Source organism: Staurois parvus, unplaced genomic scaffold (genome assembly GCF_062004578.1).
Source record: "Staurois parvus isolate SC_StPar_1 unplaced genomic scaffold, SC_StPar_1.0 ptg000453l, whole genome shotgun sequence".
NCBI lineage: Eukaryota > Metazoa > Chordata > Amphibia > Anura > Ranidae > Staurois > Staurois parvus.
In genome coordinates this window covers 1362601-1385317 of record NW_028318249.1, presented here as the reverse complement: position 1 = coordinate 1385317, position 22717 = coordinate 1362601, and the positions used below count along the sequence as shown (strand labels likewise).

At 49.1% G+C, this 22717-nt stretch overlaps 1 protein-coding gene across 4 annotated transcripts in view; it reads right to left on the bottom strand.

Annotated features, from left to right (window-relative positions):
* Nucleotides 1-22717, bottom strand: part of EIF2B4 (eukaryotic translation initiation factor 2B subunit delta) — a 29755-nt gene that overhangs the window by 2449 nt on the left and 4589 nt on the right. For 2 of the 4 annotated variants that reach the window (XM_089688747.1, XM_089688749.1), the window contains exons 4-13: nt 22015-22239; nt 19898-19977; nt 15229-15270; nt 11414-11505; nt 10039-10153; nt 9317-9393; nt 7249-7351; nt 6069-6196; nt 3928-4105; nt 1442-1622 (exon numbers count right to left, since the gene is read on the bottom strand). In XM_089688747.1, the coding sequence (XP_089544873.1) occupies nt 1442-1622; nt 3928-4105; nt 6069-6196; nt 7249-7351; nt 9317-9393; nt 10039-10153; nt 11414-11505; nt 15229-15270; nt 19898-19977; nt 22015-22239 (1221 nt within the window). The remainder of the gene's footprint in view (nt 1-1441; nt 1623-3927; nt 4106-6068; nt 6197-7248; nt 7352-9316; nt 9394-10038; nt 10154-11413; nt 11506-15228; nt 15271-19897; nt 19978-22014; nt 22240-22717) is intronic. The other 2 variants (XM_089688748.1, XM_089688750.1) reach the window with 2 other exon arrangements.

The window sequence follows — 22717 nt, the reverse complement described above, 5'->3', positions numbered from 1 at the left end:
ACAGTTGCAGTAGAGGCCTGGCAGAGCATCACCAGGGATGAAACCCAGCATCTGGTGATGTCTATGCGTTCCAGACTTCAGGCTGTAATTGACTGCAAAGGATTTGCAACCAAGTATTAAAAAGTGAAAGTTTGATTTATGATTATTATTCTGTCCCATTACTTTTGGTCCCTTAACAAGTGGGAGGCACATATTCAAACTGTTGTAATTCCTACACCGTTCACCTGATTTGGATGTAAATACCCTCAAATTAAAGCTGACAGTTTGCAGTTAAAGCACACCTTGTTCGTTTCATTTCAAATCCATTGTGGTGGTGTATAGAGCCAAATATGTTAGAATTGTGTCCATGTCCCAATATTTATGGACCGGACTGTATGTATCACCCAGGACATAGGATGTATACTAGGCATGTATCACCCAGCACATAGGATGTATACTAGGCATGTATCACCCAGCACATAGGATGTATACTAGGCATGTATCAGCCAGCACATGGGATGTGTATTAGGCATGCCTCATCTAGCACATTGGACCTTTACTCGGTATGTATCACTCAAGCACATGTGATGCGTTTTAGGCGGAATTCACACTACTGCGATTTCAGATGTGACAAGAGTTGCATAGGAGTGCATGACAATGAAAATCACATTCTTTTCAATGGTGTCCATTCACATCGATGCAACTCAGCATAGAGCAATTTTGGAAAAGGTCCCTGTACTACTTTGGTATGATTCCAGTGCGGTTTTGGCCCTATAGAATATGCAATGCACATTCAAAGTAGCACTACACAATCGCACAAAAAATTGGATCAAACTTGGATTGCAGCAGCATTACTCTAGTCTTTGGCATGCATCATCTAACACATATTGTAGATACATATAGTAGATACACACACATTGAACATACTGTTATACTGGGTATGCATCATCCACAAAAAACAATGTATTCCAGGTATGTACTGTCCAGCACATTGAACATACTGTATACTGGGTATGCATCATCCAGCAAAAAGGACGTATTCCAGGTATGTACTGTCCAGCACATTGAACATACTGTATACTGGTTATGCATCATCCAGCAAATAGGACGTATTTCAGGTATGTACTGTCCAGCACATTGAACACCCAGCACATAGGATGTATACTAGCTAAGTGTCTCCCAGAACATAGGATATATACTAGATAAGTATCATTTAGCAGATAGGATGTATACTAGGAATGTAACCATTCAGCAGATTGGGCGTCTACCAGGTATGCATCATGCAGCGTATATAGGAGATGTTTTCTGTACACAAGGTGTAGCTCATGTGAGTAAGGAGGAGGATAGGATGCCATTGGTCAAACAGCTACAAGATGAATTCTGAAATTATAAGCAGTAACCAGCCAATAAGACATCTACATATAGGAAAGTGTGGTCACCACCAGCTATGATTGGTTCTCACCCAGTTCATTGGAGACGAAGGAGTCCGTCTGCACTTTCTCGCAGAATTTGTAGGTCTCGCAGCATACCAGCACCGGCACATTGTAGGCTTTGGCAATCAATGCGATCTGAGAGGTCCCGACCCGTGACATGACGTAGCCATTGGCCAGCAGAGCATGTGCCCCCAGAAACACCTTGGACACCTGAAAAGACAATGCCATGTGTTGTAACAGCTACCATATTGGAGTGTAAAATGTCCACATACAGAGGGTCTGGTAGTTCACATATCCCAATCTGCCACAACACTGCACACATCCGCTCATTTCATGTCGGACACATCTGAATGTTAAAGTGCAACTCCAGCCAAAACCTTCGATTTTGTTTTTGGCTAGAGATACATTTTAAAGTGAAGCCTCATACTATCACATTCCACTACTGCAGGCTATGACTTGTAAACCTCAGTGAAAACGCTGCTTTCTGCCTTCCCCCTCCAGTGCTCTGTGCAGGTATAGCTGAGTACCAGCCACTCCCCCTCATCACAGCCAGACCCCACAGCATATGTGTCCACACACAGATTTGTATCACAAAGGAAGGGAGGGGGCACTAGTCCGACCACAAAGGGAGGGGTGCTCCCCTCCCTATGATTACAGAGTGCTCTGAAGCCAACTGCAGTCACATTTAGACTCCCTGGACAACTGAAAACTGTGGATGTTAGTATAATGTGTCTGACCTCATATCTATTTCAGTTGGGCTATAGGAGTCCTGGAAGTGAGAAAAGGGCTATACATCAGGAGGATGGGAATCTGCCTGATAGAGAATGACTTGCAGTGAGTATAGAAAAGAATTACCTCCCTGTAAAATAATCACAGTTTGTTGCTTTGTAGCCTGAAATGAAGACAGAAACAGTTTTTCTTTTATCCAGCTGTATTTACTCAGTGCAACTTATACCATCCAAGTGAAAGATATAACACCAACATGTCAGAAAAAAGTAAAAAAAAAAAAAAAAAAAATCAAAAACAGAAAAATGATCACCCCCTTGTGTCAGTATTTTGTAGAACCCCCTTTTGCTATGATTCCAGCCTTCAGTCTGTTGGGATGTTTCTCTACTAACTTTGCACATCTAGACTCTGCAATATTTGCTCTTCTTTGCAGAACTCCTCAAGTTCAGATAAATCTGATGGTGACCATTTGTGGGCTGCAGTCTTCAAGCCATTCCACAGATTTTTCAGTAGGCTATGCAAGGACATTCACCTTTTTCTGCTCCGACCACTGAGTGGTCATTTTTGCTGTGTGATTTGGGTCATTGCCATGTTGGAAGGTAAACCTTCCCATTGACAACTTTCTGGCAGAGGGCAGCAGATTTTCATCAAGAATTTGACAGTATTTTGCCCCATCCATTTTATCTTCTATCCTGACAAGTGCTCCAGCCCCTGCTGCAGAGAAACCCCCCATAACATGATATTCCCCCCTCCATGCTTTACTGTAGGAATGGTGGTAATTGGATGGTGAGCTGGATTGGATTTCCTCCAGACATATGGTTTGTGTTGAGACCAAATAATTCCATTTTAGTCTCATCTGACCAGAACACCTTTTTCCATGTGGCCTCAGAATCTTCAAGGTGCGTTTTGGCAAAGCTCAGTGGTGACTGCATGTGGCCATTCTTAAGGAGCAATTTTTTTTTCTTGCACCGCTCCCATACAAGCCACATTTGTGGAGGATTTGTGATCTTGGTGTCGCATGCACACAATGACCACTCCTTGTCATAAATTCCTGACACAGATTCAGAATTCCGTAGGCCTCTCTGACCAGTTTCTTCTTGGCTCTTTCATCCAGTTTGCAGTGACGTTCTCATCCAGGGAGGGTCTATGTTGTACCAAATACCTTCCACTTCTTAACAATAGATTTCACTGTGCTTCTAGGCATTGATAAAGCCTTTGACATTTTTTTGTATCCATCTGACTTGTGCCTGTCCACAACTTTATCCCGGTGATCTTTTGACAGTGCCCTGCCGCCCACAGCTGATTGTTTGCTTCAGTTGCACTACCAGGGACTGAAATGCTCCAGGAAAGCTCTTTTCATGCTGAACTAATGAAAATAACCACAGCTGATCACAGTTGACTGTCACATGACTTTGTGCGCCATTAAGATGATTATTAGCTACACCTGATTGAGTTTACAAGTAATTTTTAGGAACTCAAGTGATTCTTTTTCCAACTCAGTGATTATGTTTTTGAATTTTATCCTGGTGTTGTATCTTTCAGTTGGATGTTATAAGTTGCACTGAGTAGATACAGCTGGATAAAACAAAAACAGTGTCTGTCTTCATTTCAGGCTGCAAAGCAACAAAATGTGATTATTTTAAAGGGGGGGTGATTCTTTCCTATAACCACTGTATCTGGACATGGTGAGTGAAGACAGAACACAGATGGATCCCAGAGATTTCCTTTACCCGACATCTGAGACAGGAGCTCAGTGGACAGACGGGTGTATATGCGCATTCTCACTCACCTCTGGTAGGATGTAAGAGATGGCAGTGATCATGATGTATGTACAATGGATGCCACAGTTCACCAATCGTCTCAGCGTCTCTCTCCCCTCCAGCCGTGGCCGGCTATCTGCCACAACGACCCGGAACCTCTTCCCGCTGTTGTGGGCCTCACAGAGCGTGAAGGTCACCAGTGATGAGCTGAAAGAAAGGACCGCATATTTCATTTATAATGATCTGTAAAATTCATCCAACAACTGATACCAGCAATGAGAACCTTATCTGTATTTAAAGTGGAGCTCCACCCAAAAGGGGAAGTTCCGCTATAAGGACTGCTCCCCCACTCCCCATTAAGGACTGGCACCTTTGGGGGGCGGTGGGGGGAGCGGGTACCCAAATTTGATAGGTACCCGCTCCCATTTCCGGTTCGATCACCTAGGCGATCGGAAATGGAAAGTGTCCTCCCTCCCTGTAGTATTTTGGGACACGAGACAGGTCCCAGAAGACTACAGGACCATTCATGAAGCACAGTGCTTTTCACGCATGTGCAGTGGGTACCTGGCTGTGAAGCCGCAAGATATCACAGCCAGGTGCCCACACTGAAGATGCCGACTCCTGGAATACAGGACGGCCGGTGAAATGGGCTGCGGGGGGACACGCCACGGGACCGAGGGACAGGTAATTGGCTGTTTTTTTTAAAAGTCAGCAGCTGCAGTTTTTGTAGCTGCTGACTTTTATTTTTTGACTGGGTGAGTGGAACTCCGCTTTAAGGGTCTCTCCACCCAGAACTGCTTTATTGACTGGAGAGTTTAGGCCTCTCTTTGTGACATCCCTGCATGGAGTTCCAAGGTCTGTATGCTTGCTGTGCTCCTTATGAGGGGTTCCCACCATCTGTGTGCTGAGATCTCTGCTTTGTCCATTAGGAAAGGTTCCCACCATCTCTGAACTGAGTTCCCATGCACAACTGCTGTGCTCATTATTAGGAAATCCCACCATCCCTTTGCTGAGATCCAAGGTGTGCGTAAATGCTGTACCCATTATGAGGGGTTGTCACCATCCCTGTGCTGAGTTCCCAGGTCTGTGCACCTGCTGTGCCCATTATGAGGGTTTCTCACCATCTCTGTACTGAGTTCCTGGGTCTGTACACCTGCAGTCCCCATTGTGAGGGCTTCTCACTATCCCTGTGCTGAGTTCCTGGGTCTGTACACCTGCTATGCCCATTATGAGGGGTTCTCACCATCCTTGTTTTGAGTTCCTGGGTCTGTATATCTGCTGTGCCCATTATGAGGGGTTCCCACCATCCCTGTGCTGAGATCCCAGGGCTGCATATTTGCTGTCCCCATTATGAGGGCTTCTCACCATCCTTGTGTTGAGTTCCCGGGTCTCTACACCTGCTGTCCCCATTACGAGGGCTTCTCACTATCCCTGCACCAAGTTCCCGAGTCTGTATATCTGCTGTGCCCATTATGAGGGGTTCCCACCTTCTCTGTGCTGAGATCCCACATCTGCATACCTGCTGTGCCCATTAGGAGGGGTTTGTGCCATCCTTGTTGTATTTTTATTTATTTTATGTATTGAAGGAGCAGGAACACCTCCAAGGAAAGAATCTAAAACTCCTCTCAGGAAGTTTCAGGAAGTGCAGGAACTGATTATGCAAAATTAAGATATATTGCTAGCCGCACTGTAACAAAGGAGAGGGAAGAGAGTCCTCAGCCCTTTGTAAGCTCTGAAGAAGACTGATTCGGAGGTGTACTCAGCAGAGTCTTTAGTCATGATGAAGACTCTGGCCATGGTCCATATCATCAAAACCTTTATTCATGATGAAGACTCTGGCAACGGTCCATGCCAGCACAGCCTTTATTTATGATGAAGACCCTGGCCATGGTCCATGTCAGCACAGCCTTTGTTTATGATGAAGACCCTGGCCATGGTCCATGTCAGCACAGCCTTTATTCACGATGAAGACTCTGGCCACGGTCCATGCCAGCACAGCCTTTATTCATGATGAAGACTCTGGCCATGGTCCATGTCAGCAGTGTCTTTATTCATGATGAAGACTCTGGCCATGGTCCATGAGGAACATGAAAAAGAGTATAGCAGGTTGCGGGGACAAGCCTTAAAGTGAACTTGTTGCTTTAGCTTGCATTTCTCCCATCACACTCACCAGCCATACACCAGGATGACGTCACCCTGGCTGATCTTCTCTGCCGCAGATTTGGAAATGGCCTGGGCTGCCAGCCGGATTTTCTCATGGATGTAATTGTCTATGCACTGATACAACTCTTCCTTTGCCTGCAGCACAAAGAGAGCACATGGTATAAAAGGGGCCCTGGGGACACAACTTGGCTGCAAAGCGCCAAGTACCAGAGAACTTATGATTCCACCATCTCTGACAAGGGCGGCAGAGCACCAGCTATCAGACAGTCTACAACTCCACCATCAAGAGGGCTCCAGAGCATCAATTCATGACTCCGCCACCTATGCGAGGGCTGCAGAGTGCCAGGTACCAGAGAGTCTGCAACTCCATGATATAGGATGAGGACTGTACGGCGCCAAGTGCCACAAAATCTACAACTCCATTAAGAGGGTTGTAAAGTGCAAAGTACCAGATAGTCTATAACGCCAGGATATATGACGAGGGATGCAGAGCACCAAGTACCAGAAAGTCTACAATGGCATGATATAAGACCAAGGCTGCAGTGCACCAAGTACCAAAAAGTCTACAACGCCATGATATAAGACCAAGGCTGCAGAGTACCAAGTACCAGAGGGTCTACAACGCCATGATATAAGACCAAGGCTGCAGAGCACCAAGTACCAGAGGGTCTACAATGCCACGATACAAGACCAAGGCTGCAGAGCACCAAGTACCAGAGGGTCTACAACGCCACGATACAAGACCAAGGCTGCAGAGCACCAAGTACCAGAGGGTCTACAATGCCATGATATAAGACCAAGGCTGCAGAGCACCAAGTACCAGAGGGTCTACAACGCCACGATACAAGACCAAGGCTGCAGAGCACCAAGTACCAGAGGGTCTACAATGCCATGATATAAGACCAAGGCTGCACAGCACCAAGTACCAGAGGGTCTACAATGCCACGATATAAGACCAAGGCTGCAGAGCACCAAGTACCAGAGGGTCTATCAGGTCTCTGAAGATGCTGACTTATTAGTGAGATCTTAATGAATGGGAATATAAACATTTAAAGTCTCTGTAAATAATTACTCTGTTTTGGTCAGTTAAATATACCATGGGAAGTGTTTTGTCATACCTTATTGCAAAAAAAAAAAAAAAACCCAATAAAAATCTGTAGGGAGAAAAATGTGGGATTTACACTCACCTCCTCCTCTCCCATCTGCCGACCCATATTTGAGATCTCTTTCTTGATGTATTTTATGGCATTTCCCATACTGGCTGACAGGGGGCGACACTGAGTCAGGAAACTGCAAGTGAAAAAGAAAACCCATCAGGAAAATAAAATGCCCCTAAAGATGAGGAGAGATTGAAGACAAACCCCCCTCCACACAGGCAGGGATGGAGACAGACCAAGACCATCCACTTACCATCACAAATGAATATAACCCCCAAAAGAGAGATCTACCCTTCCCTTCAACCCCCCCCAGGGATGAAGAAAGATGCCCCCCCCTAAAGGGACAAAGACGAGGAGAGACCAAGGACGCTTTCCCTCCCAGGGACAAACAGAGGCCGTTACCCCTCCCAGGGACAGACAGGGACCGCTGCCCCCCCCTTCCCCTCCCAGGGACAGACAGAGGCTGCCCCCCCCCTAGGGAAAGACAGAGGGTGCTCCTTCCCATGGACAGAAATATAGCTCCCCCCAGGGACAGAGAGATAGACTGCACTTCCAAGGGGAAGAAAGCCCCCCAGGGGTGGAGAGGGAACCCTGCCCATTCCAGAAATAGACAGAGGTCACTCCCCCCCCAGGGACAGTCAGAGGTCGTTTACCCCCCCCAGGGAAAGACAAAGGCCGCCCCCCCCAAGAGACAGACAGAGGCCGCTCCCCCCCCCCCCCCACCCCAGGGACAGACAGAGGCCGCTCTCCCCTTCCCCAGGGACAGACAGAGGCCGCTCTCCCCTTCCCCAGGGACAGACAGAGGCCGCTCTCCCCTTCCCCAGGGACAGACAGAGGCCGCTCTCCCCTTCCCCAGGGACAGACAGAGGCCGCTCTCCCCTTCCCCAGGGACAGACAGAGGCCGCTCTCCCCTTCCCCAGGGACAGACAGAGGCCGCTCTCCCCTTCCCCAGGGACAGACAGAGGCCGCTCTCCCCTTCCCCAGGGACAGACAGAGGCCGCTCTCCCCTTCCCCAGGGACAGACAGAGGCCGCTCTCCCCTTCCCCAGGGACAGACAGAGGCCGCTCTCCCCTTCCCCAGGGACAGACAGAGGCCGCTCTCCCCTTCCCCAGGGACAGACAGAGGCCGCTCTCCCCTTCCCCAGGGACAGACAGAGGCCGCTCTCCCCTTCCCCAGGGACAGACAGAGGCCGCTCTCCCCCTCCCCAGGGAAAGACAGAGGCCGCTCCCCTCCCCCCAGGGAAAGACAGAGGCCGCTCCCCTCCCCCCAGGGACAGACAGAGGCCGCCCCCAGGGACAGACAGAGGCCGCCCCCAGGGACAGACAGAGGCCGCCCCCAGGGACAGACAGAGGCCGCCCCCAGGGACAGACAGAGGCCGCCCCCAGGGACAGACAGAGGCCGCCCCCAGGGACAGACAGAGGCCTTGCGACTCCCCCCCCCCACAGAAACAGACAGAGGCCGCTCCCCCCACAGGGACAGACAGAGGCCGCTCCCTCCCACAGGGACAGACAGAGGCCGCTCCTCCCCTACAGGGACAGACAGAGGCCGCTCCCCCCCTACAGGGACAGACAGAGGCCGCTCCCCCCCTACAGGGACAGACAAAGGCCGCTCCCCCCCACAGGGACAGACAGAGACCACTCCCCCCCACAGGAAAAACAGAGGCCGCTCCACCGCCACAGGGACAGACAAAGGCCGCTCCCCCCCCCCCCCACAGGGACAGACAAAGGCCGCTACCCCCCCCACAGGGACAGACAAAGGCCGCTATCCCCCACAGCGACAGACAAAGGCCGCTCCCCCCCCGGGACAGAGGCCACTCCCCCCTACAGGGACAGACAGAGGCTGCTCCTTCCCAGGGAAGGACAGAAAAATAGCCCCCCTCAGGGACAGAGAAAAAGACTGCTGTCCCAAGGGAAAGAAAACCCCCCAGGGGTGGAGAGGAACCCCTTCCAATTCCAGAAACACCATCAGACAGACATCCCAAAAATAGACTGCCCTAGAAACCAGCCCAAAAGAGACACCACCAGAAGGATAAACCACCCTCAACAATACCCACTTCTAGTAATGCCCCTACACACCTAATAAAGCACAAACCCCCTACCTAATGTAAGGCTTCAGTTTGTTGACCAGGTCACGTGAGAGCTCCTCATTGGGTGGAGTGCTGTAGTCTCGGATCACCTATTCAACATAGAGAGCAGTGTGACAATCTGTATCCAGCCAGGGGCTATCTGGGACTGGTGACTGATGGGTATCTAGGAGTGGGAAAGGGTTGGCATAAGAGGGTCAAGTATCTGGAACTGAAAGTGGTTGGCAGGTGAGTAGTAGGTAACTGGGACTAAAAAGGAGTTGGAAGATGAAAAGTGGGCATATGGGACTATGTAAGGCTTGGCAAGGGGATGGTGGGTATCTGGGTCTGAGTAGGGGGCAAGTATTTGGAACTGGCAGGGATTAGCAGCTGAGGGGGAGGTATCTAGGACTAGCTTGAGGTACATATTTGGGACTGTGAAGGGTTGTCAGGTGAGGAGAAGGTATCTGAGACATGGGGTGGCAGGTAGGGGATGGATCTCTGGGAATGGGTAGGATTCTATCTAGGAATGAAGTGGGTTTGGTAAGTGAGGGTTGGGTCAAATTAATAACTAGATCATTCTCTGCACTACCAATATCTCAATGTGTATACAAAAAAAACTAGAAGTACTATCCCCAGATTGAGTGTTGGGTATTCAAACCTGGGTGGGGTTGGAAGGTGACTGGCAGGTATCTGGGGCGGGGTTTGCAGGTATATAGGGAGGGGTTAGTATCAGGTGAACACTGAGGAGGCCATACCTGTTTGAAGCAGTGCAGTAATGCGATACATCTGGCGTTGGAGCCACTGATAATACCCTGTGAGTACTGAAGGCCGAGCCTCACCACAGCCGGGTGTATCACTGAGGACGGGATGCTGGAGGAGAGGAGATCAAGATCACAGCAATGAAAACACTTTATAGAACTCCACTGAAGAAAGGAAAATGTCAGAAACATTGTACTATGTGGCCAATTTTTCGAAACATCTGACCAATCAACAAGATGGGAGGTCTCCGGGTGTCGAAACCCACGACAGGAGGCCCGCGGCCGTAGGGACACACAACGGGAGGCCCGCGGACTTAGGGACACACAACGGGAGGCCCGCGGCCGTAGGGACACACAACGGGAGGCCCGCGGCCGTAGGGACACACAACGGAGGCCCGCGGACGTACGGACACACAAACGGGAGGCCCGCGGACGTACGGACACACAAACGGGAGGTCTGCAAACGTAGGGACACATAAGGGGAGGTCTGCAAACGTAGGGACACATAAGGGGAGGTCTGCAAACGTAGGGACACATAAGGGGAGGTCTGCAAACGTAGGGACACATAAGGGGAGGTCTGCAAACATAGGGACACATAAGGGGAGGTCTGCAAACGTAGGGACACATAAGGGGAGGTCTGCAAACGTAGGGACACACAGCAAGAGGTCTGCAAACGTAGGGACACACAACGAGAGGTCTGCAAACGTAGGGACACACGAAAGGTCTGCAAACGTAGGGACACACGAAAGGTCTGCAAACGTAGAGACACACGAGAGGTCTGCAAACGTACGGACACACAACGGGAGGCCCGCGGACGTAGGGACACACAACGGGAGGCCCGCGGACGTAGGGACACACAACGGGAGGCCCGCGGACGTAGGGACACACAACGGGAGGCCCGCGGACGTATGGACACACAAACAGGAGGTCTGCAAACGTAGGGACACATAAGGGGAGGTCTGCAAACGTAGGGACACATAAGGGGAGGTCTGCAAACGTAGGGACACATAAGGGGAGGTCTGCAAACGTAGGGACACATAAGGGGAGGTCTGCAAACGTAGGGACACACGAGAGGTCTGCAAACGTAGGGACACACGAGAGGTCTGCAAACGTAGGGACACACGAGAGGTCTGCAAACGTAGGGACACACGAGAGGTCTGCAAACGTAGGGACACACGAGAGGTCTGCAAACGTAGGGACACACGAGAGGTCTGCAAACGTAGGGACACACGAGAGGTCTGCAAACGTAGGGACACACAACGTGAGGTCTGCAGATGTAGGGACACACAACAGGAGGTCGACGGATGTAGGACAGACACAACGGGAGGTCTTTAGTTCAGTTGGAGGGGCCCCATCATCTACTCACACTCACCTTAGCTGCTGGGTGAGAGGCAATTTCCGACTGTACTGATGGAGATGAGAGAACAAGCTGACTTTTGTCCCATAATCTTGTCGCAGAGGAACCTGGAACAAGAGTTATAGATCAGAAGACATGGAGGGGAACAGGACAACCTCTATCTGCCGTACACACACAGCAATCAGCGTATAATAAAGACTGTAAGTCACTGCAAAGTCTTAGCACGCTGCTTTAGTCTCCGGAGAGTCTGATAACTGAGCTCTGGGTGGAGGCATACTCCATGGTTCCATGAGATAGGATTGGGTATGAAATACCAAAAAGCAGCAGTCAATTCTTTTGCCCTGTGCCTGTCTGTACCTGTACAGAGGGATGGGGGTAATATCCTACCAAACTGCTTGGGGTCTGTTCAATTCTTTATAGGAGTCAGTATTGGAACTACCATATATTATACAGGACCACACTGCACAGGGGACCTCTGGTCTGCTGAGCAAGCTTACTCATATCTGCAGCTGAGACTTCTGCTTTTATTGTTAGAAGCATAGTTACATAGTTAGTCTGGCTGAAAGAAGTCCATCTAGTTCAACCAACAAAAAAAAAAAAAAAGAAAAGACACACACAAGTATCAAACCTGCAAATATACATTCCTACACCCACAGAGGATCCAAACAGATTATAATAAGGTCCACTTTTCTGGCTGGTGGGGCTGAGGATTTATTGGTTTAGGAGTTATGGAGTTCGAATCCCAAGTACCGGGATGGCCCATCAGTTGGCAGGGCTTGTACCTGTCAGTGGGTTTGGCTCCATTCTCTACATATATCTTTCTATGAAGATCCCCCAAATGCCCTTCCAAAGCAAAACTCTCCGCGCTTACAATTCATGGTGATACATCAAAAACAAAAATTGCTGAGCTATACCTTTAAATTAATAAAATATATATAACACCCTCTAGTGCAAAAAAATGTGTATACAAGTCCAAGATATCCAGTAAAATTATATAAAGTACTGTAACTTGTTTGGAAGTCAGCCAGCCCCTTGGGACGAAACATGTTGGGGTGGAGCCTGTGCTGACATCATCATGCTGCTGGATTGAGCAGTGACTTGGTTGGTTGTTTTGCTCCTATACTCTGTTGCTTCATGTGAGTACCTCTCTAAGTTGCTAGTAAACTGTTAAAATGGTTTTATACTACAGAGTTTATTATTTGTATTCTTTGGTGCAATCATGACATGCTGAGTGGAGGTTCTGGCTACAGCTGCATTCCTTTGATCTCTGCTGGTGTGCGGTGTGGTTCCCAATCATCCCAAGTCACATTGAATTGTGAACTGTCCTATGAAGCTTTGAGGTTTGTTCATCTGGTAAACGTTGTCATTTTATATGTTGGGATATTGAAGAAGCTTTCATATCACTGGAACACAATTACCGTATTTTTCGCTCCATAAGACGCACTTTTCCCCCCCAAAAAAAGGGGGGAAAATGTCAGTGCGTCTTATGGAGCGAATATGGAGAGGCTGGTCCGGTATTTCCACCGCCGCCGTGTCAGAATACCGGGCCGGCCGCTCAGCTCTGCAGTGGGACCTTACCTGTTCCTCTATCCAGCGGCGCGCTGTCTTCCCGGCTTCTGTAGTGTGTGTGTGACAGCCGGGTGCCAAGTGCGCATGCGCAAGAAGCGGTGCTCTTTGTGAATGGTAAGGCGGTACCTGGGACACATAACAGATCCCAGAAGCCGCCGGACCAATCACAAAGCGCAGCGCTTCTCACTCATGCGCACTGAGCATCCGGCTGTCCGCCGAGTGCCCACACTACAGAAGCCGGGTAGACAACGCGCCGCTGGATAGAGGAACAGGTAAGATCAAAGAACAACTCCGCAGAAGAGCGGGTACCTGTCAAATTCAGGTACCCGCTCCCCCCCCTCCCCAAAGGTCAGCAGTCATCTCCTGTACTGTCCGCAGTCTCTGGTTATCTCCTGTACTGTCCACAGTCTCTGGTCACCCCCTGTACTACGTCCGCAGTCTCTGGTCATCCCCTGTACTGTGTCCGCAGTCTCTGGTCATCTCCTGTACTATGTCCGCAGTGTCTGGTCATCCCCTGTACTGTGTCTGCAGTCTCTGGTCATCCCCTGTACTACGTCCGCAGTCTCTGGTCATCCCCTGTACTGTCCGCAGTCTCTGGTCATCCCCTGTACTGTGTCCGCAGTCTCTGGTCATCCCCTGTACTGTGTCCGCAGTCTCTGGTCATCCCCTGTACTGTGTCCGCAGTCTCTGGTCATCCCCTGTACTGTCCGCTGTCTCTGGTCATCCCCTGTACTGTCCGCTGTCTCTGGTCATCCCCTGTACTGTCCGCTATCTCTGGTCATCCCCTGTACTGTCCGCAGTCTCTGGTCATCCCCTGTACTGTGTCTGCAGTCTCTGGTCATCCCCTGTACTGTCCGCAGTCTCTGGTCATCCCCTGTACTGTCCGCAGTCTCTGGTCATCCCCTGTACTGTCCACAGTCTCTGGTCATCCCCTGTACTGTCCGCAGTCTCTGGTCATCCCCTGTACTGTCCGCAGTCTCTGGTCATCCCCTGTACTGTCCGCAGTCTCTGGTCATCCCCTGTACTGTCCGCAGTCTCTGGTCATCCCCTGTACTGTCCGCAGTCTCTGGTCATCCCCTGTACTGTCCGCAGTCTCTGGTCATCCCCTGTACTGTCCGCAGTCTCTGGTCATCCCCTGTACTGTCCGCAGTCTCTGGTCATCCCCTGTACGGTCCGCAGTCTCTGGTCATCCCCTGTACGGTCCGCAGTCTCTGGTCATCCCCTGTACGGTCCGCAGTCTCTGGTCATCCCCTGTACTGTCCGCAGTCTCTGGTCATCCTCTGTACTGTCCGCAGTCTCTGGTCATCCCCTGTACTGTCCGCAGTCTCTGGTCATCCCCTGTACTGTCCGCAGTCTCTGGTCATCCCCTGTACTGTCCGCAGTCTCTGGTCATCCCCTGTACTGTCCGCAGTCTCTGGTCATCCCCTGTACTGTCCGCAGTCTCTGGTCATCCCCTGTACTGTCCGCAGTCTCTGGTCATCCCCTGTACTGTCCGCAGTCTCTGGTCATCCCCTGTACTGTCCGCAGTCTCTGGTCATCCCCTGTACTGTACGCAGTCTCTGGTCATCCCCTGTACGGTCCGCAGCCTCTGGTCATCCCCTGTACGGTCCGCAGTCTCTGGTCATCCCCTGTACGGTCCGCAGTCTCTGGTCATCCCCTGTACGGTCCGCAGTCTCTGGTCATCTCCTGTACTATGTCCGCAGTCTCTGGTCATCTCCTGTACTATGTCCGCAGTCTCTGGTCATCTCCTGTACTATGTCCGCAGTCTCTGGTCATCTCCTGTACTGTGTCCGCAGTCTCTGGTCATCCCCTGTACTATGTCCGCAGTCTCTGGTCATCTCCTGTACTGTGTCCGCAGTCTCTGGTCATCTCCTGTACTACGTCTGCAGTCCATTAGTTCAGAATTTTTTTTTCCTGTTTTCTGCCTCTAAAACCTAGGTGCGTCTTATGGAGCGAAAAATACGGTATATTGGATACGTTGGACATCAATACATATTTTTTTGCACTTAGCGGTGTTATGTATGTTTTATTAACTTCAAAGTATAACGCAACAATGTTTGCTTTTGGATGCATTACATGGTTCTATGTGTTTTTGAGTGCTGCTGTGCATTTATTTTCCCACGGTTGTTGTTTAATATTTTTTGCACCAAGCGCAGTTTTTTTTTAATATTTGATGGTGATAGATCAGCCACCCGCCCTTCTTGTAAGTCACACACAACAGACATAGAAGCAACTCTAATCACAAACCACGTTGCACAAACCTCCAGCCCACGGTGGGCTGTGGCTCTCCCAACACTTGTCTTCTGGAGAAAAATGGGGAATAAATGATTGTTAGCAGCTGTACAAGAAGAAACTAAGACCACCCTAAAGCATGCTTGCCAGGCCAGGCCCCCAAAGTCATTTTCAGTGGCACCTAGAAGATGCATGTAGGCTCAGACTGGCCCACCGGAAGCTCCTCTATATCCCCTACAGGCTATAATTGTCAGCTCACTAGGTGTCAATTACAAAGCCTAGCCTGCCCTTCTGTGCCTGCAGCCCACCCACCTTTCCAATGTTTCCAAGGCCTGTCTTCTGTCACTAGTGTTCAGATGCCAAGCCCCCTTCCATTACCAGTGTAGGCCCAGCTACTCCTGCAGATATCACATGACGAGGTCCACTGACACTTCTCCTCCCTACTGGTGGAACCACAACCTGTAGTAGGTATGAATGTAAAACCCCTGCATTTCTGATTTTGGGGTGATCTGAGGTCTACAGCATACTATTCTTTATCAGCACATCAGTTGTCAATTTGTTGTAAACTGACCACTGCTAAACTCCAGACCAGGGTTTCTCCAGAGGTCGCTAGATATTCCTTAAACGATGAGAAATTTCTGCCTCTCAGATAAGTTCCCACTGACACCAGTGATCTGGAAGGGGGGAAAATTCTTCCCAGTGACCATGAGTGTAAGGAGCATTCTTGCCACTGACCATCACACTAATGTATCAGGAGTTGTAGGTATAGTCATTTTTAGCAGGGGTTCCCTGAGACCACAAAGTTATTTCAAGGGTTCCTTTGTGTTGAAAAGTCCAGACTGTACTCTGTAGCTTTCATTTTATATATCTGTCTTAATGAGCCAACCTAAAACTCTTATGTTCCATGCGACTTCTCTTCAGTTCCCAATGGCTCTCACTTTGGACTAGTCGACGTCAGGGGCGCACTGACCATTCGAGCACTGCCCGAGGGCCCGGGGTCAGTAGGGGGCCCCATGAAATGCCCCAGGTAATTTTTATAGGCTTTTTTGGGTGTGCTTTGAGTGTGGGCAAGGACACAGGGGCCCAATGATCCCCAATTGCCTGGGGGCCCCATGAGTTGTCAGTCCGCCCCTGGTCGATGTTGATCATTAAAGCCCAGTGAATGCAACCAGCTTTGAGGAACTGAACTTGTGCCTCTGTAGACTGGTCATTTTAAGCTGGCCGTACATAGATCAAAATTGGCTGGTTCGGTGGAGACCAGCTTTGGTCCACAAAAGATAAAAGACAACAGGTCAAGGTTCAACTAAGCTAAGAATACTATTCAGATATTTTGTTATAATACCAAACCCAGGACTCCCATGAGTCTTCTAGAAATGATAGAAAATCAAAATTAACGTAAATAATGACTAAGTTCCTTATGTTGCCATGTAAGATGTAATATACATCCGCTCAGAAATGCTCCATGAAGGTTGTTATGATGACCCCAATGTTGCTATCTTCATAATTCTTAGTTACATTGCGTTTCAACGTTGCAACCAATGTTTCCCCAAGTTCTAAGGCTGTGGTGGGCACAGGCAATTCCTTGTGTGTTCCTGAAGTTCTGGAGGTGACACAGGCTGCAAGGACAAACAAGGGTCAGCACATGTACAGTTGTGCTAAAAAGTTTGCATCCCCGGGCAGAAAAAGTGAAATGTTGTCATTGATATTGAAAATATGACTGATCATGACAGAAAAATTGTCTTTTGTTTAAGGATGATGATCATATAAAGCCATTTATTAATCACATTGTTGTTGTTTGGCTACTTTCTAAGTAACAGAAACCACCCAAATGGCCATGATCAAAAGTTTCCAACCCCTGCAATGTTTGGCCTTGGTACAGACACACAAGGTAACACACACAGGGTTAAAATGGCAAGTAAAGGTTAATTTCCCACATTTGTGTCTTTTTAAATTTTAATTAGTGTCAGTGTATAAATAGCCAATTTGTTTGTTAGCTCTCATGTGGATGGAATGAGGCTAGATACTGAGCCATGGGGAGCAGAAAAGAACTGTCAAAAGGCACAAGGTAATGGAACTTATAAAGATGGAAAAGGATATAAAAAGATAACCAAAGCCTCAAATATGCCAGTCAGTACTGTTTAGGAAGTGGAAAATGTGGGTATCTCTTAATACCAAGCCAAGGTCAGGTAGACCAAGAAAGATTGCAGCCATAAATGCCAGAAGAATTGTTCGGGATACAAAGAAAAACCCACAGTTAACCTTGGGAGAAATACAGGCTCTGTCAAAATTTGGTCTGGTTGTTTTGAAGGAGCACAATATGACGATAATTGAACAAAATGGAGCTGTACGGTTGAATTGCCAGAAAGAAGCCTTTACTGCACCAATGCCACAAAAAAGCCCGGTTACAATATGCCTGACAACACCTTGACATGCCAAACATCTTCTAACACACTGAAATCTGGAGTGACGAGACCAATATAGAGGTTTATGGTCACAACCATAAGCACTATGTTTGGCGAGGGGTCAACAAGGCCTATGGCAACAAGAATACCATCCCCACTGTGAAGCATGGTGGTGCCTCACTGATGTTTTTGGGGGCTGTGAACTCTAAAGGCACAAGGAATCCTGCGAAAAAAGAAGGCAAGACGAACATAGCATGCTATCAGAAAATATTGGCAATTTGCATTCTTCTACACGAAAGCTGCGCATGGGACGCGCTTAGACTTTCCAGCACAACAATGACCCTAAGCACAAGGCCAAGCTGACCCTTCAGTGGTTACAGCAGAAAAAGGTGAAGGTTCTGGAGTGGCCATCACAGTCTCCTGACCTTAATATCATTGAGCCACTATGGGAGGGATCTCAAATGTGCGGTTCATGCAAGACGACAAAAGACCTGGAGGCATTTTGCAGACGAATGGGCAGCTATACCATCTGCAAGAATTCGGGGCCTCATAGACAACTATTACAAAAGACTGCACCTCGTCATTGATGCGAATGGGGGGAATACACAGTATTAACCACTTGCCCTCCTGAGGATTTACCCCCCCCCCCCCCCCTTAATGACCAGGCCTCTTTTTGCTACTCGCCGCTGCACTAATTCAACTGATAATTGCGCGGTCATGCAATGCTGCACCCAAATGAAATTTACGTCCTTTTTTTCACACAAATAGAGCTTTCTTTCGGTGGTATTTGATCACCTGTGCGCTTTTTATTTTTCACGCTATAAACAAAAAAAGACCAAAAATTTTGAAGAAAAACAATATTTTTTTACTTTCGGCTATAAAAAATATATAGTAAACTCAAAGTTGGTTATAAATTTAGGCCAAAATGTATTCTGCTCCATGTTTTTGGTAAAAAAAAATCCCAATAAGTGTATATAGTTATAGCGTCTACAAACTATGGTATAGATACTGCAATTTAAGCCATTTTTTTGCTATACAGCGCTGCGCTACTTTAACGGACAATTGCGCGGTCATGCAATACAGTACATAAATTAAATTTACGTCCTTTTTTCCCACAAATTGAGCTTTCTTTCGGTGGTATTTGATCGCCTGTGCGGTTTTTATTTTTTGCGCTATAAAAAAAAAAAAGTCTGACAATTTTGAGGAAAAAAAAAAACAATATTTTGGACTTTTTGCTATAAAACATGTCCAGTAAAAAAAAAATGTAAAAATCAAATTTAGTCATAAATTTCTGCCAAAATGTATTCTGCTCCATGTCTTTGCTAAAAAAAAAAAACCCAATACGTGTAAGTTAATTGGTTTACGTGAAAGTTATAGCGTTTACAAATGGCGGGAAAGATACTGGGATTTTTAATTTTTTATATACTAATGGCGGCGATCAGTGATTTATGGCGAGACTGCGGCGGACATTCTGACACTGGGGGGGGAACTGATTTGGGGTCACTGACATCCCCAGTGACACCACTACAGTGATCAGTGCAAAATAAAACCACTGACACCGTACTAATGGCACTGGGGAGGAAGGAGTTAATTTTTTTATTTACTGAAAGGGTTAACTGTGTGAGGGGAGTGTTTTACTAGGGGGCGGGGGTGTGTACTGCAGGGGAACACGCTGATCTGGAGAGATAAACTCTTCTCTCTCGATCAACATGTCAGGAGCTGACAGGGGCCTGACAGAAAGCAGAGCTACTGCAGCCGTGCTCTCCGTCAGTGATTGCCGCTAATCGCTGGGACACGGTAGGAAATGACCGGCTGTGACCCAGCGACTGACATCCGCAGCTGCGATCGGCGGGACAGGTAGGGCGGGCACGCGCCTCCTACCTGTTTTGCAAACGCACGTTTTAAAACGTGCTTTTGCCCAGCCGTGCCGACCTGCCACCGTATTTCTACAGTGGCTGGTCGGCAAGAAGTTAAGAACTAAGGGGATGTAGACCTTTGAACAGGGGACATTCCTTTGTTTACTTGTTGCCATGTTCTGTTTTATGATTGTGTCTTATGACCTACAGTTACAGAATATGAATCCCATAAGAAATAAAAGAAATGTGTTTTGCCGGATCACTCATGTTTTTTTGAAATGGTATCTATTGTATATTCCCAATTCTCCATGAGTCTGCAACCTTTTTGAGCATAACTGTATAGAACATGTTTCTTCTGTAGCAGCGAAATCATCACCCTGCGTCTGCCTATGTGTATGAACACGTCTCATTTTAGGAATAAAGCACCTTCTCACACTCACTTGCTGTCTCTCCAACTTCTTTGCCAGCTTCTTCTGGGCTGCTGGATCATCGACCTGGACGTGATCTGGGAGGCGTTTTACTGCAGAAAAAATTAAATGTGATCACTGCTGAATGACCCTTTCCATACAGAACATGGGAGACAATGGAGCTAGCACGCTTCTTCTATGGAGCAGAGTGATCCATCACAACCATCAGGGACAAGGCTACTACTGGAATAGTACTGAAACCTTAGTCTACGTAGCATTGTTCCTGGAAGGCATGGCAGACGTTTACACTCCCCATAAATGGCAGCAAAGGTCCGCAGTGTCTTGGCGCATGTTAGAAGGAAGTCAAAAGTTTAATTCAGACAAAACTGCACCGTTTTCCTTCTCTTCCCCACTGGCCCACGCACCTCCATCTCCCCCACCTTTTGCCCCTGCTCTTCCTCCTCCTCCCCATCATCCCACAAGCTTCCTTCACTTCTCATGTGTTCCTTGCTCTGCATTCTCTCCCCCCCCCCCCATCTACCCCAGCTCTTCTATCCTTCTTCCTGCCTGCCCCTGCTCCCCCTCCTCTCCCCCCAATAACCACCACTCTTCATTCTCTCCCCCTTCACCTCCTCCTCCCTGCCTGCCCCTGCTCCCCCTCCTCTCCCCCCAATAACCACCACTCTTCATTCTCTCCCCCTTCACCTCCTCCTCCCTGCCTCTGCTCCCCCTCCTCTCCCCCCAATAACCACCACTCTTCATTCTCTCCCCCTTCACCTCCTCCTCCCTGCCTGCCCCTGCTTTGTATCCTTTCCCTTTTGGTCCCGCTGCTCCCCTTCTCCCCCTGTGTGCCCCCACTCGTCATACTCTTCCCAAGATGTCCCCACCCTTTATCCTCTCCCGTCTACCCCAGCTCTCACCACCGCTCTGTTCCGGCTCTTCCTTCTCTCCCCAAGTCTGCTCCCGCTCTTCCTTCTCGCCCCAAATCTGACGCCCGCTCTTCCTTCTCGCCCCAGGCTGAGCCCGCTCTTCCTTCTCGCCCCAGGCTGAGCCCGCCCTTCCTTCTCGCCCCAGGCTGAGCCCGCCCTTCCTTCTCGCCCCAGGCTGAGCCCGCCCTTCCTTCTCGCCCCAGGCTGAGCCCGCCCTTCCTTCTCGCCCCAGGCTGAGCCCGCCCTTCCTTCTCGCCCCAGGCTGAGCCCGCCCTTCCTTCTCGCCCCAGGCTGAGCCCGCCCTTCCTTTTCGCCCCAGGCTGAGCCCGCCCTTCCTTTTCGCCCCAGGCTGAGCCCGCCCTTCCTTTTCGCCCCAGGCTGAGCCCGCCCTTCCTTTTCGCCCCAGGCTGAGCCCGCCCTTCCTTTTCGCCCCAGGCTGAGCCCGCCCTTCCTTTTCGCCCCAGGCTGAGCCCGCCCTTCCTTTTCTCCGCACTCTGAGCCCGCCCTTCCTTTTCTCCGCACTCTGAGCCCGCCCTTCCTTTTCTCCGCACTCTGAGCCCGCCCTTCCTTTTCTCCGCACTCTGAGCCCGCCCTTCCTTTTCGCCGCACTCTGAGCCCGCTCTTCCTTTTCTCCCCAGTGTGCCTCCGCTCTTCCTTCTCTCTCCAAGTCTGCCCTCACTATTCCTCCCATACATTGCCTGCCCCTGTTCTTCCTCATCTCCCTCGTTTATCCCTCTCCCTCTACTTTTACTTCTCTCCTGTCTGCCCTCACTGTTACTCTTCTTCCCCTCGTCTGCCCTTGCTCTTCATTCTCTCCTCTGTCTTCTTTTTCTCTTACTCTTCTCCCCACTCTAACCATGCTCTTCCTCCTCTGCTCACATCTGCCCACAATCTTGCTCCCCCCGTCTGCCCCTGCTTCCCCCCCCTTTCTTCTCTCTTCTGCCTGATATCACTCTTACTCTTCTTCCCTGTATACCCCTGCTCTTCCTCCTCTCCCAGAATCTGCCAACACTCTTCCTCCTCTCACCCCATCTGCTCAAACTCTCATCTCTACCCCACTTTTTTCTCACCACAGTCTACCCCCACTCTTTCATTCCCCTCAGCTTCCCCACTCTTCCTCCCCCTCCCGTTTCCCTGCCTGTCCCCACTTTTCCTTCTTTCCCCCCTCCATGTCCCCACTTTTTCTTCTCTCCCATTTGTCTACACTCCTCCGTGTCTCACCTGTCTGGATGTCTGTAGGCTGGCTCTTGGGTTTGCTTGGGGCAGGCCCCACACCCGGCTCCGTCTTCTTACTCTGTTTCTGTGCCCGTTCGGCCTCTTGCTTGGCTCTCCTCTCCGCCCTCATCTCAGCCTTACTTCTTCCTGCAGGTGGTACCTCAGGCATTGGGCTGGCAGCAGTTGTTGGTACTGGAGGGGCCGGTGCTGTGATGGGTGGCTGTACCTCAGCTGGAAGACCAAACGACCAGGTCAGGTAAACACACAAACCCAAAATATATACAAAAAAATCACCAACGCCAAAAGTAGTGACAAAAATAGTGAGATAATTCCTAAATAAATAACAATAAAAAACAATCAGTGCACATCAATACTCAAAAAAAAATATAATAAAAATACAAAAAAAAAAACATAATAAATATAACATCAATTGAATAGTCCCACTCTAACAAAATAATTATTGAAATGAACATGGTGAGTAGAGTGAAATTGAAAAGTCCTTATTCAAAAGACCCTTGACCCGTGTTCATACCAGTTAGTGCCAGATCGCATACCGCACTCACCAGATATTGGTGAAAACAAGAAAAAAAACCCTAATTATGGGTTCTGGAATCCTAGACCCATTCAATTCAGCCTCCAATCACCAGGTTTAGGTGAAACGTCCCCAATGCAGGTATAGATATATGCCTCAGACCTCCAAATAGTGGTA